Source organism: Botryllus schlosseri, chromosome 2 (assembly GCF_051294905.1).
Source record: "Botryllus schlosseri isolate E-star chromosome 2, Bs_hap1, whole genome shotgun sequence".
Lineage (NCBI taxonomy): Eukaryota > Metazoa > Chordata > Ascidiacea > Stolidobranchia > Styelidae > Botryllus > Botryllus schlosseri.
The window spans coordinates 22,049,926-22,063,300 of record NC_137237.1 but is presented as its reverse complement, the minus strand read 5'-3'; the positions used below and the strand labels follow the sequence as shown (position 1 = coordinate 22,063,300).

Here is a 13,375-nt window from a genome sequence, read left to right as displayed (position 1 = left end):
GTATCAAGGTTATCATGGATATGGATGATTGATCGTTATCTAGATTAAATAATCTGATCGTTCAACCTCATGTATCGATGACAATGGGTTGCCACAAAAATAGACACTAATATGTTCAGTTATGAGTTTTCCATTACAGGTTCCAGATAAAAAAGTCTATAGTCTTTAATTTAAAGACTCGAGTAGAATGTCGCTGCATTAGTATGGTGGGTGTCCGAGTGTTACCATGAATCTTGTGCTTTTGTCACTCATTCTTATTTAAAATTGAGGTGCATTTTGGACGCATTTGTAGTAGGTGTGAGCCTATTTGATTTTGTGCGAATTTACAGATAGTGTACACCATACGTTTATAGAAATATACACCAGAAAGACCATCATAAAGATGGCTTCGTCAGATTACAATTCAACAAGTGCTATTCATCCTATCCCTACATTTTTTTACGGACTTCGCGCAATGTTCTACCTCGTAACTCCTTCTGAATCCAGCTTTGAAAATACAAACCAAGTTCCAAACTATGTTGCAGGCGTAAGTAAAATATATTATTCTGTACGATAAGGTATGATTTATTGGCTTTTGGGCAAAGTCTCGAAAGGAACGTTCCCTTTTGACAATTTCGCGATCTAAAACATGACTCTCTTCAATAATCTGTCATTTCAAGACTAGGCATTATGAAAGAGTCGGGGGAAATGTCGATATGACCCATGGAAGCCTGTTAATCGAACACTTGCCTTAAAATTCATGAATGTTATTTATCAAAAACTCATCCAACTTATGCAATATCGGTAGCCTTTAGAGCAAGTGCGTCAAACTCAGCTTGCGTCACGGCCGGATTTGAACCATTTGGGCCGAGCAAGACAAATTATTCCAAAATGTTAACTCAAAATCCATGCCCTAGTTGTTTTTCACTTGAATACTTTATTTTAAGCCTATAGCCTACATGATAAAGAGTAAATAGACAAGCAAAATAGTAGAGTACATTGCATTACAGATTATAGGGGTTCCATTTTAGTAACACCTTTATTCGTAAACAATGAAATTGGCAAAAATACGATTATTGACTGGTTGAATAGTTATAAACCGCTAAAACACTGGCTCTAACGACGATATAAGTTGGCATTTCCCCCCCCCCCCACAGTTTTAGTTGTAATGTGGTATTAGCCCTGCTGGGTATGCGTTGAGGAATGCAAGAGATTTAATTTTAAACGCGGTCTTTGGAATTCGGTTGATCAGTATTAAATCACAATTAGGGTTTCTGTAGAGACGGGGACCTTTTGAGTCAAAACTGATACAGAAGTGGGACAACAGATATTTGAATTATGCTTTTGTGACTATTTTATTCGCAATGTATCCAGTATATAGTGGTGTCGGATTGGAGTTTTTGCTTCTGCCCATTTTTTCATAAGCCTCTGTGTGCACTTTTTGCCGAAGCTGGTGCCAATGTCAGCGACTTGGTTCCTAATGGTGAAAAGAGTGGGCCATAACACCGCTGGCTGATGATTATAATGTGACCTATGAACATACTTGACATTTGTCGTCTTGGCAGATTATTTAATTGAAGTGTTTCTTACTAAAAATTAAAACATTTGTTATAATGTGTTGAATAATACCAGCATTTTTTCAATCTACTCAGAATTGCTTTGCGAGCCGGATGAAATCGTCTCGCAGGCCAGATGCGCCCGGTAGGCCGTATGTTTGACACCCCTGCTCCAGGGCACGCGTTAGTTACAGTTCTAAGAAAACGATATAGCAGAGTGAAATTTGGTCTCTAATCTCCGATTTATGTTTTCTCTGCATTCCTGTTACGCTCACATAATTTGTATGGAATAACAACACGTACATTGCTATGTTCTTCACCTTCTTACTCTTTATTTCTATTCAGGCAACTCCACACTTCTTCATTATGATCGTTCTTGAAACGCTCATTCTATATTCGAAAGGGAAAGAGTTGAGATTGAATGACAAAATAACCAGTATTGGAGCAGGATTGTACAGTGAAATGCTTGGGTAATGCTTGAATATGGAATTCAAATTTTTACTTTATCCTAGTGTGTTTTATTGATAGTTTAATAATTCTCAATCAACTTCAGCTCATCGCTATCAATGAGCAGAATTACAGGACAGATTAGCCAGTCCTGCATTGTGTTTATTAAAGACTAATAAATCCTAATTTGTGCATGTGTTCATTTCCAATTCCACATACAGATAACAGAATGAAAGAAATAAAGTAATAACCAAGGTGCAGCTGCACATCTGCTAAATACTTCATTGAAGATATGTAAACCAATATGGATTTGAAATAACACACCAATCTACGGCATAATTCATTGCTGGTGTTTTGCACTTGGATGTACAATATGTACATTGTACATTGTATCTAAAGCAAATAGGTAAGTTTTTGCTGGGACTCACAAATAGTATCTTTTGTCTAAACCGGTGGTTTTCAACATATGGGCCATGAAGCTGTTTATAGTTTGGCATAGAGCTTAGATGGTATACATTGATACTAAAAATTGTCACTTTGAACACGTAGGGAGTGCGACAGGTAAACAGCAAATAAGCTTGACCATATGTTACGATTAGACATCATTTTTGTTTACATTTTTTACCAATTTTTTTGTAATCATAACTCAATTTATCTTTCTAAATATGCACAAACAAATGACTCATGTCAAACTTTATATGCATTGCAGATTGCTTGGTTTGAGGACTTTGGCGATGACGTTATATGTCAAAGTGTACTCCGATTACCGCATATACGAGCTTCCATGGGAGTCGACATACACCTGGATATTAATGGCCCTTGGGTTTGACTTCCTGTATTACTGGTTTCACCGTTTGGCTCATGGTAAATATATAATTTTGCATGAGTTTGCTGCCATAGTGATCTAGCCGTTTTGTAATTCACTATGTTTATAGTATTATTGTATCAATAGCATATGCACTATGCAGCCTTCATATTATTCTTTTCATGCATTGAATGCATCACTTGTCAACCTATGTTGGATCAATTATGCAGTAATTTTCGTGACAGTAGTGCTGGAAAGATTTGGTTGATTTGAAATACGGCACGATATGAATAAGCTTCACCTGACGACGGTTGACGTGCTAGCGGAAAAGGAAGTAATTTATGCGGGTACTTGATCATTAGGCCTCCCAAGAGTGAAGTGCATCATCCCTGCCCCTGCTGTAACGTTACTCATTAAATTCATATGTAGATATATCATTGAAATAGTATATAGCTATCAGTATACATAAAGGTCTACAACAACCTCTTAACAGTTCTTCATGGTAACCTTTGATTCCCCCTGATGTTGGATGGATTGATGTTTATTCTTCTGATCTAGCTCGAACGTGCTCATTTACTGTGGTCTTCAGAGCGTGCTGGTTGTAAGGTGCCGAGTGCCCATGGTCATGAAACCACCATAAAATCAGATTAGCCCCTACCAGACAGAGAACCGCTCGGGGTTACAACTTAATCTCATCAAATGTCAAGGAGAAATAGTAGCCTACATAATCATTTTGAACCATTGGCTCAATGCCAAGTAGCTCTATCCAGATCTGCTCAATGATACTGTATCTGCAGAGTATCGACACAATCAGGCGATGGGATGGATATTGCGGCAGAACAGCATAACATCGATTCTATGTCTGATGACTATATAGTCTCCTCTCTCGCTGGGGGAAACAAATAAAATGACAATTATGCATCTGTAAACATATTTTATGGCGATTGTTGTGATTATTGGCGACTAACTGAACATGATGGTGGGTGAAGGCTGCTCTTGTTAACGATGTGCTCAAGAAATAGCCACCACACATTACAAATATTAGTCTTACGATATACAAACATACTGATCCTGTATGATTGTTTTTGAGTTCATCTCCCACATTTTGCAGAGGTCAATTTTTTATGGAACACTCACCAAACTCACCACAGCTCAGAGGACTATACGCTGCCAACTGCATTGCGACAGTCTGCCACTCAGGCCTACGCATCGGCTGTAAGTGGATACGCATTACTTCGGACTTGAAGAATGTGTCAATCGTTTGTTTTCCAGTTCATGTACCTGCCGATGGCACTTTTTATTCCTCCTAGCGTATACGCTGTACACAGACAACTGAATCTTCTTTATCAGTTTTGGATTCACACAGAACTTGTTGACAATATCGGTGAGTTCGTATCAAATGAGACGGTGGATTATTATTGATCACCACTTAAAACCAGTTTTATTAATCATTAAGATTACGTACATCAGAAATGTAATTTGGTTAGGAGTCATGCTGCATTGTAACCAACTTTTCCAATTGCACTCCAATCTTGACTAGTAGTAAGAAACCAAGTGAGTAATTTTGCAAATCATGTTTTTTTTCTTCTGTTTTCCGAAACCCAACTCCGAATAAGATTTGTCTGTAATTTTTTTAAATTTTGATTGCTTGTTCATTGTGGACGGCTGCTCAGAATCGGTAATTCATTTCATGGTCACAGGCCACATGTCTGCAGTCAGTTTGTGAGGTTTGGACATCCCTTCACACAGCTCTGTGGATTCAGCACCGTGGCTTGGTATATGATTCGAGTAGAGTTTCGATACTTTCTTGCCACCGTTGAAACCTTGATTGGTGGTATAACACCATCCAAAACATGTAGCACAATGCTACTCATGTTAGTGAAAACAACATTTCTATGAAGTGTTGATAAACACACAGCTCTGTCTCAAACTGCAATGAAATTGTTATGGTTCGAAAAATGCTAAATATGTCTAATGTAGTGTATAAATCTCAATTTCAGGACCCCTGGAATACATCTTGAATACCCCAAGCCACCATCGCGTACACCATGGCCGGAACCCTTACTGTATTGATAAAAATTATGCTGCTGTCTTAATAATATGGGATCGAATGTTTGGTGAGATATATTCGTAAGCTGCAACTTATGTGTGCTAGTGCTTTGTGTTCAAGCCTATGTACAAGTAGGCCTATACATCCATTGCATTATTACGGGTGTTGTTATGTTTGTGACATCCAAGGCAGGAAACATACGAACATGGTCACAGTTTTGCTACTGACTCATGCTATGTGATATATGATTGCAATGCAATATGCATGCCTAATCACACAGATGATTCAGTATAAGTAATTTTATAGTTTACTTACTGGTCTTACCAAGCTTGCTGGTTGGTGTCTATTGCAAACTGTTAAGTACATAGGCCTACATTAACGATCAGTATGCTGAACTTCGCATTCTTGTAGTCTATTAACTTGTGAAAGAATGGTAGAGCCTTCTGCTTCATATGATTTATGACTCAACACTAGTGACAAAATTTGAATATATGTATTTATTGCACTATTAGCCTTTCGCTCTCGTATGCATTAACGGAACGAAATTTTGCAATACTTCAGTTCTTATCGACAATTTTTCCCTGAAAAATTTCTTACAAATTTTTCCTTGGTATCAATCATTGCATACACCTCCTGATCAATGCTTTGCACTGGTACCATTTTTTAAATTGCTCCAGGGTTAGCTTGTAGCTTTGTATTGTGGATTTCATTCACATGTTGGGGAAGCTTCGGCTGGATAACCGAAATCATAAATTAACGGCTTTCGATTTTGGTGGGTGGTGTGATTTATTCTCTATCAGTCTAAACCTGTCCAGATGTCCGACTTACTTACTTACTCAGTTCCTTTATGTGGAAAACTTTGGAATTCTTGTGTTTATTATTACATATCTTGCAATGACTTGAGAATCTTATCATTCTCACATTCAATAAATATTTTCATGCATTCTTCAGGAACTTTTCAGCCTGAGCTGAAGGAAGAAAAGGTTGTTTATGGCCTGGTCCATCCCGTCAATACCTTTGACAGCAACGCAATCCAAGTGTGTATCACAATTTGTTACTAAATTCGTTGACACACATTCAGTTTTTGTTTCAGTTCACTCACTATGGAACGTTTCTCAAGAACTTTTTAACCACACCTGGTTTTATGAACAAGATCAAATTCCTACTTTGTGGACCCGGATGGATGCCGGGTACTCCGCGACTAGGCAATCGCGAAGATATACCTGCTGTAAGTCGGCATACACCTCCAAAATTTACATCACATTTATGCTTGTCCCCTAATTCATCCGTTACAGATTCAGCAACCAGCCACAGTTTATAATCCAACAGTGAGCAACTTGCTAAATGCCTACGTGCTCGTGCACTTTCTCATGGCGACAACTATTTACAATCTGGCTGTGTATCATCATCTTACCATTCCGACCACGGCCGTAGTCGCGTCTTGTGTGTTTGTTCTGACGAGCCTCACATGTTTCGGATACTTATTCGATAAGAGGTATGTGAGTGAGTTCATGCTGTATCTCTAAAAACAGCTACACGTCTAATCTGGCATTGGTTATTTGAAACCCCCGCTGAGGTATCGGAGGTGGTCAGTAACCAGAGGTGGTCAAAAAAGCCAAGAAGGCTGCTCAAGTAGAAGTAGCCGCCCACCCAGAATTCTACTGAAGTAGAAATAGTAGTAGTGCTTTCTAAAATAGTTCGAAACTACTTCAAGTGGAAGTAGAATTTGCTGACTTTGTAAACTACTCAAGTCAGTAAGTAGTTTTGAAAAGGAGTCATAAATAGGGCAGGACAAAATCGAGTAATTAAGTGATTCGATTCTGAATCGAATATTCAAGCATCACTCGTTGTGACGTCACAACAGTATGAATGATGTGGAAAGTTCAAATATGTGCCTTTTATCCGACCACAAATTATATAATGCACGTTCTGTATCACATTAAAGACTATATGGTATTTTTTTCGGCCATACCTATTGCTTAGCACTTTGTGATAATGTTGTGGTTTGAACATGACTTCACAGATATATCATTTCAGTAACGTTTGTAGCTTTGTGCTACGGGTTTATTATACTACGATACGCCTAATCGAGGTTTACAGCAGTCCGCCGTGGAAAATAGTATCGAAACTATCATTGTGATCGATAAATTAACTCTTAGTGGCTAGTGGCATAAATTTCAGTACTCCCAAAATTGGTCTTTTACTACTCGACTCTAATCATTAAAATTAATACTCTATTCAGATTTGAGTACTCGAATTATTGTGCCCAGCCCTAGTCAGAAATACGCTCTCATGGACTGCCAAAAGCTAGAAACTGATGGTGTCGAGTAGTGGATTTATGTTGCTAAACATCGTATGCAGGAGATTTATATTTTCGATCATATAGGGATTCGACTTTTGCTATAGAACTGTGATTCTATACCTTTTTTAGATTTTCCTTTTTTCGGATTCTTCGCGAAAACTGCGCCATAACTCATCCGTCTTGGTCCATCTCTCTTCCACTTATACTTGACAAAGTCAGTAGGTCACAAAATATGACAAAGTAGAAGTATAGCAGAAACAAATCTTTTACTTGCGTACTGCTTACTACGTGGAAATATAACGGTTTTTGAATCGAAACTACTTACTTTTTCACACTTTTGATTTTGTAAGGTATAAGCAGTTTTGGGATGGATTTGCATTGGTTTTTACGAGTGGAATTGTCATGGCAACCAAATTGAATAGCCTCCGTATTATGGGAACTGAATATGTTTTGAAAAAGCGCACGAATTTGCATAGTAATACCTCATTTTATGTTAGCCAATGCATCTTTCAATTTCGAAAGCAGCCACCTCTGAACCTTTGTGATGGTAGTAGAATGATACAGTTTCACAATAGCACGTATGCACGGCATTCTCCGTCAGTCGAGGAGTTCACACCAGGGATTGGCCAAATAAAGTAAGCGAGATCTGGCCCTCATCTACTTTTTGCAAACGATTCAAATATTTTTCTACTTTCTCACTCCACACTTGAAGTAGATTTTACATGTCATGGAATTCACTACTTCACACTTGTACACGAATAGAAATTAACATTACACTTCTTTTATTCAGTTCTAACTGCATCAATTACCATCTCTGACTTGCGTCCACCAGTGTCCACACACACACCCATGCGAATTCTTTAATTTCTGTGGCGTGCAAATGCTGTGTTATAATACAATTGCTTCCATACCCTCACATATTGTTAGGTATACTATAGCAGTGCTCTTCAACCTTTTTCGTCGTGCTACACCCTTTTAACCTTTACTCAAAGCCCGTACACCCTTGACACAAATTCCGCAGTAAGCCTAATTTAGTGGTGCAATGCACGGCCATATTTCGATTACATAACGGAGAGTCGTCATGACCTATCTGGACGACAAAGGGATGGTGTGAACCTCTGAAAGGTAAAGGTTCGTGTGAACGCGAACCTTTTTGGAAGGTTCTGTGTGAACGCGAACGTGAACCCCATGACGTCACGTGACGTCATATTGTTAATTCTAACCCTGCATTTCAGTGAAATGAAAGCCTATCTCAATGTACGTACAGTGCACGATACCTAGCGACGACTCTTGCCATATAATGCCGCAATGCTAAAGTACATATTGACGCTTTAAACGTCGCCAAATGTATCAACTGGGACAATCAAGTGACATAATATTCCCATAAAATAAATATCTTCCGTCGCTTTGCCAGCAATTTCGAGGACTTGCAAGGGAATATAAGCTTACGCCTTAACGGTCTAGGACAGACCGGACAATGTATTCGGCGTCTGAGTATTGCTACGTTGATTATAAGCAGAGTGTAAAACGGGTTTCTGTACTTGGTACCGATATTACCCCTTAAAGAACAGCAGTATAGCCAACACCCCAATCGCACTAATTTGGTTTTTATGATACAATAAACATATGAAATCAAAATTGACCCCGCAAGCCTGCTAAATTTTTTACATCAGACAACGATATCAATTGCATTGATTGGTTGAATAAGTATCATTCGTTAACTACCTACATGCAGTGTATTTCACTCTTGATGTTGTGTGATTGCGGTTCCAGCTCATAGCAAAGAGTCATTAATATTCACAAACAGGAAGCTGGATATTTCGAGCAAACTTTTGTAACAAAGCAAGTAAAATGTTTGAGATTGTCGTTTAATGTTGATATTTTTATGCTACCCGCGCCATGCACAGAGTGGCCCGCCGTTGAAATGCAATAAATTTCAACCAAAGATGTTATAATGAAGCAAAAATTGTAATATATGAAAAAGGTTCACAGTGCAGAACCTACCAAGGTTCGTTGGTGAACGTGAACCTCTAAATTTCCGAGGTTCACACACAGAACGCGAACGTGAACCTCACGTTCACACCATCCCTAACAAATACCCATGTTAAATTTGCCACTGGGAACTTCACACGGTAGACAGCTCTTGTAGTGTTCTGTACCATTAGTGATTTCTTGAGATATACCTTGCGTATAATAGTTTCTAATTGTAGAAGCAGGAGACTCCTATATAGTCTTATTATATATGAAGCAAAATCGCCAGTATAACTGTTAGGAAAAGTAAGTATGATTCACGATTGCCATCCGCGCGTAACGCGGAAAAATTTTCAACCTTGTGATAGAATTTATTAGTAGTATCACATATTACAGTCAAATATTTATCCATTCTCTGCCGCTGCGATCAGATTAAGCGGCAGAGCTGATGGAGGGGATGTCTTTGAAAATGCTGGGCGCATAATTAGTGATGATGTATGATGTATTTCTTGGCCTCCCATCATGATCGTCGGTGTACTGGGTGTAGTCAAAATTTATTGAAATCTCCCGAACGTACCAGAAAAACCCTCATTCGTGAGACGCAAACGAATCTATTTGGTATTTCTTTGTGGGGCCCGTCATTTCCTCTACGGCTCGCATTTGTACGGTGGGTTCAGATTGCAAGAACATTATTATATCGAAAACAAAGTATTGAAGTCACGCTGAATCGCGATAAGCGTAAATAGAAAAAATTTTTAGTTGAAATATAATCTCTAAAATATTCCGTAACCCCCCCCACATTGACGGTCACTATAATTTCAACATGTGTAGACCAGGGGTCGGCAAACCCCAGGGGTGGCACGCAAAATTATTTTTCATGACACGTCAAACGATTTCACGTAAACGACATATTGAGACCATGTTTTTTTGCAAAAAAGTGAAACAGAAGTTTTCAAAATGTATAAAGCTCGTAGGCGATTCAAAATTATTTCATAAAACCCTCTCCAAATACCCCTAAAAGTCTGAAATCGGTATTGTTCGGAACAATCGCAACCTCGCAACGACCGTTGTTATGTTCATTATGCTGTGTCGTTGCGATTGTTTAGAACAATGGCCATTTTCAGACTTTGAAGGCTATTTCGTGGTGGTTCCATTGCCTTGATAAAAATTTAATGTAAATTGTCAAAATCAGCGCGACTCTAGCTTTCAAATATGATCAACTTAATTTAATTTGAGCGCTCGGGTCGTCATCTATGGGATTAGCAATTACGCTGCCATTTCATGCTACGAAGCGACAACAAATCTGCCGACTGTCGCATCACTCAACCTATCCGTAGGTTGGTTATCTATAGTCAGACCATAGTGTCCTATATGGTGTGGACACAGCGAGACTGAACGGTTCACTGCATTTGGGTTACGTTATACTTTCTATTTGACCAAACGCAACTTTCCGGCCATTTTTGACCAACTTGCCGAGCGCTAAATTCAATAAAACGTGTATCAATGGAAAGCTGCTGCGCTGCTGTACTATTACGAAAATATTAATTTTATTCTGTTCATGGTCCTGGAACCCTCTAAAATCAGCCAAGAAATTTGCATTGTGATCGAGTGCATTGTGTTGTTCGTTGCAATATTCAAATTCGGTGCCTCAAGGAACCTATTCAAAACGTGGTTGTTGTACTGCGTTGCCAATTTCTATCTCGATATTGCAGTCATGGGGTCCTCGGCCTCTACGAATTTTGAAAAGTGGCCCGCGACCAATTTTGGGTTGGCGACCCCCGGACCCCGGTATAGGTATACAACCAAATGAATGCAAGAACAATATTCTTGGGGCTGGTTAACAAAACTTCTCATTTTATTCAGGTCGTTTGGGAAGATTGTGGAGTTTCTGAGATGTGCGATTTGCTCTTCGATTTGGTATCGTTACAGTGGATTTATATCTGAGTGGTTGAAGCTGGATGAAAGAATTGTGATGGGAATGTGTTGCTTCTTCGTTTTATCTGCATTGTTTTGGCCGCTGGGTGCCACCGATTCAAGTAGCAAAAAGAAATCTTCTTAATGTATGTTCCATGTCTCCGAATTGCGCTTACTGCTTATCACTTTCGAAATTTTCAATCGCAGTGTAAATTTTGCAAATTTCTTTACTGCTTCTTAAGTTTTCTCGCTCTCGATTTTTGCAGTATCAGTTTGGTCGTTGATACTTTTATTGTTTAATACTTCCCATTCATTTTGTGTAGCAACAACCACGCATTAGCTCCATGCTGTAGTCAATACATTTTAGGGTAGGGTTACCATATTTCTGCAACCCAAATTCCGGACACTCCTTAGCGCCCACTAGTGGATTTTAAAATGGCTTATGACGTCACACTCGCGAAGCTTTACTCATAGACAAGAGGTGGTCACGATCCGGTTCAGAAGTATGTGGCTGTGTGTTGTGAAACCGGGGCCTAAAGCATATGTCATCAGCCCCTTCTTGCCCAAATAAACAATGATTTTGAGCCCACACTACAGGGTAATCGATGCAACTTCTGGGGGAGGGCGTGATTGCTATATGAATCTGGTTTCTATGTGCATCTGGTCGTCAAATTATTTGAATGAATTCTGTCAATAATATTGGTTAATCCATATATTACTATATAGAGATACTATTCCCCACCCACATTATCAGAGTTATCGGTAGAGCGGGTGGAGAATGATGAGCTCGAAAATACAGGGAGCGTAATTGCACAGCGTTAAGTCATGTTCATGTCCTACTGACAAGATTGTTTATCAGCCTTATGCCGGTACGCACCATGGAGCTTTATAAACACCCCTGCCGCCCCTGGCTCTCGCTTAAAATGCCGCCCCCTAAGTTAGGGTTGCCATACGTCCGGAATTTCCCGGACATGTCCGGAATTTCACTGTTCAAACTAGCGTCCGGGAGGAATTTCTAAAATATGCCAAATGTCCGGAATTTTGAAGACTTGACGTAGGTTCATAATTTTTTCGTAAATCAGCTTAAAAACAATTTTGGGAATATTTATGCCGATGCATGATATTTTTCTTCGCGCTGCGCGCGATTTACTATCACATTTATTGATTTTAATATGGAGACTACCACCCTCGCAAAAATTGCAATGAAATATAAATAAAAACAACCTTCATTTACTTGAATAAGCCTAATTGTCATCGCAATTATAGGAGAACGGTATATTCCTAGAGACCGTTAAAACCGTTTAAATGCTTTATTCAAAGATAGTGGTTCCAAACGGAAGGGGGGGGGGCGTCTGCCTTTATTCTGGGGTTTGCGAATATGTTGAATGTAATCAGCTTCCACAATAGCCCGTGAGTAAGTCCGGGCAAAGGTAGATTAATATAGCAAGCACCCCCCCAGAATTTGCATCGACTACCCTATAGTGTGAGCCAGTGGCGGCTCGTGACAATATCGGGTGGTGGGGCGAGGGCTGCAAGCGACTTTTTATCAAGATGACGTCACAATTGCGTTTTCCAACGTAAACAAGTAACTTAATGATGGTACGGTAACATGAACCTCCCGACAACAGTGATTTTAACGTATGTGACACGAGAGGTCTGCCGGTGAGCTGTGACTTGAAGTGCGGAACAAAAACACTCCGTGCCTGGGGGGGAAACCAGTGCTGAAGAAGATACGAGGACTGCAGCCTCAGGGAAGACGAGCGACCAAGATAAGTCCGCAAACGATCCCACATGTGAATTGCCGTGTTCAGCACAAAGTGTTGAAAGGCCGATAAAGGATTTGTTGTACTCGGAAGTTACCGATGTACGGAAATACGAAATGCCGTGTTCAACACGTAACGTTGAAAGGCCGACAACGAGTCTGTCGTACTCGGAGGGAACCGATGTACGGACATACGAAATGCCGTGTTCAGGACAAATAGAGAAGACGCCGCCACGCGTGCCGCCAGAATCTAGCAAACTTGTTACTGAAAGGCCGATATCTTATCTGTTACAAGAATCGAAAGGGGAAACAAACGACGAAAAAGTACCACTATACATATATAGCCCAGCATCTGTGAAGATGTGTCAAGACATGGGTTACGAAGAAGGAAAAGGCCTTGGAAAGTGCCTGCAAGGTAGAAAATTACCTGTAAGAGCTGAAGGCAATAATGGCAGAAGAGGCTTGGGTTATGAGACTGATCACCTTGTAAACACCCAGCAACCTGCAAAATTTAAGATGAGACAAGAGAATACAGGCAAGGCCTGGGGAGCGGAAGTCCGTCACTTCGTGCTAGCAGAAGACGAAGAAT

The 13,375-nt window shown here is 39.7% G+C and overlaps 1 protein-coding gene and 1 long non-coding RNA gene across 2 annotated transcripts in view; one reads left to right on the top strand and one right to left on the bottom strand.

Moving 5' to 3' along the window:
• Window positions 1-13,375, bottom strand: part of LOC145434144 (uncharacterized) — a 376,188-nt gene that overhangs the window by 136,644 nt on the left and 226,169 nt on the right. The gene's annotated exons all lie outside the window — the stretch shown is intronic.
• Window positions 180-12,266, top strand: LOC145434123 (alkylglycerol monooxygenase-like). The gene is made up of 10 exons (XM_080311421.1): window positions 180-526; window positions 1,881-2,005; window positions 2,692-2,846; window positions 3,899-4,002; window positions 4,060-4,171; window positions 4,788-4,904; window positions 5,789-5,874; window positions 5,931-6,065; window positions 6,133-6,332; window positions 10,974-12,266. The coding sequence occupies exons 1-10, from the start codon at window positions 383-385 to the stop codon at window positions 11,167-11,169; spliced, it is 1,374 nt and encodes a 457-aa protein (XP_080167547.1). The 5' UTR covers window positions 180-382; the 3' UTR covers window positions 11,170-12,266.

Coding starts and splice junctions, on each gene's coding strand:
- LOC145434123 (XM_080311421.1), top strand. CDS start 383: ATGGCTTCGTCAGATTACAATTCAACAAGTGCTATTCATCCTATCCCT. Junction 6,066..6,132: donor ATCGCGAAGATATACCTGCT/GTAAGTCGGCAT, acceptor CATCCGTTACAG/ATTCAGCAACCAGCCACAGT. Junction 6,333..10,973: donor GGATACTTATTCGATAAGAG/GTATGTGAGTGA, acceptor CATTTTATTCAG/GTCGTTTGGGAAGATTGTGG.